Source organism: Formica exsecta, unplaced genomic scaffold (genome assembly GCF_003651465.1).
Source record: "Formica exsecta isolate Colony F162 unplaced genomic scaffold, ASM365146v1 C16387184, whole genome shotgun sequence".
Taxonomy (NCBI): domain Eukaryota; kingdom Metazoa; phylum Arthropoda; class Insecta; order Hymenoptera; family Formicidae; genus Formica; species Formica exsecta.
The window spans coordinates 1-1,116 of record NW_021847706.1 but is presented as its reverse complement, the minus strand read 5'-3'; the positions used below and the strand labels follow the sequence as shown (position 1 = coordinate 1,116).

Below are 1,116 nucleotides of genomic sequence, written 5' to 3'. Positions count from 1 at the left end.
AGCCCTACAACACCGGCGCGGATTCATTTCCGATGGCCGAAGGGATAATTCGGATGTACAAAGGACACCGTCACGGCTTATCTCACTTACATGTATGGAACAAAAGCCGGAAAATGAAATTTCTTTCATTTTTCATCCGTTCGTATTTTGCTAAGCGGAATAATCAATTTGATATCGTGTTTCTCGTTCACGATACTGTCTTGTACAAGCTTTTCTTCTAGATTCATATGTGTATACGTGATATAAAAAGTACACGCGATACTTTTGAAGGTAAAGACTTTTATGAAAAAGAGAGTTTTATGAAAAACAGAGATTCGAAATTTATAGAAGTAAATTTTATAGAGAGATATTTCCTGATAAAAAAGTTATCATTGTATTTTTACAAAGATTCCGATGTGACAAACTTTTTCGGAGAGATGGAAAAAAATGAGCTATGCAAAAACGATATAATATCACTGAATATATCGATCGAAGCAGAACATAATTTTTTCCTACGTACAGAATCTAGCGAGAAAAATCTCTCATCTCGCAAAAAATTCCTTTTTATCGTTCAGATGAGCTATTTCCCGATATCATAATCAAGCGGACCGATCCCGCTGTTCGTAGGAGGAATGCGTGGCGCTCGAGGGAGAGGTCGAGGATCGGGTGGCGAATCTGGTGAGCCTCCTGCAGGCGAGAAAGTCGCGACTGATCGAGGCCGCTCGGCAAACCCGCGAGGCCAGGGTACGCTCGTTGCGTGACCAAGTGGCCAGATGTGCCACGCATCTGCAGACAACCACGGCGTTGCTCACCTTCTGCATAGAGGCGTTGAAGGAGACGGACAGCGCGGCCTTTTTACAGATCGGTGGCATGTTGTCGGTACGGGCGGCGACCGCCGCCGGCTCCTGGGGCGGCGCCGAGGGTGTCCAGGAAATCGCCCGTCTGCCGTTGCTGGATCTCACCCTGGACGACAAACCGCTGCGACGCGCCATCGATCAGCTCACCTTCGTCCAGCTGAAACGTGAGTACTTGGGGAAATAAGTTTATCGTATGTACGAATTTTTTAGGTTTCCCGCGATCGTAACCATAATGCATTAAGAGGATGCCGGACCGTCCTGTTTTACCGGCCATAATAAT

General features: G+C 46.1%; 1 protein-coding gene across 1 annotated transcript; it reads left to right on the top strand.

Annotated features, from left to right (window-relative positions):
* Positions 1 to 606: 606 nt before the first annotated feature.
* On the top strand, positions 607 to 1,000 carry LOC115239843 (E3 ubiquitin-protein ligase TRIM9-like; the record flags this gene model as incomplete). The annotated part of the gene is made up of 1 exon (XM_029814657.1): positions 607 to 1,000. A coding segment is annotated over one exon (394 nt), but the record flags the coding sequence as incomplete, so codon positions are not given.
* Positions 1,001 to 1,116: the final 116 nt, after the last annotated feature.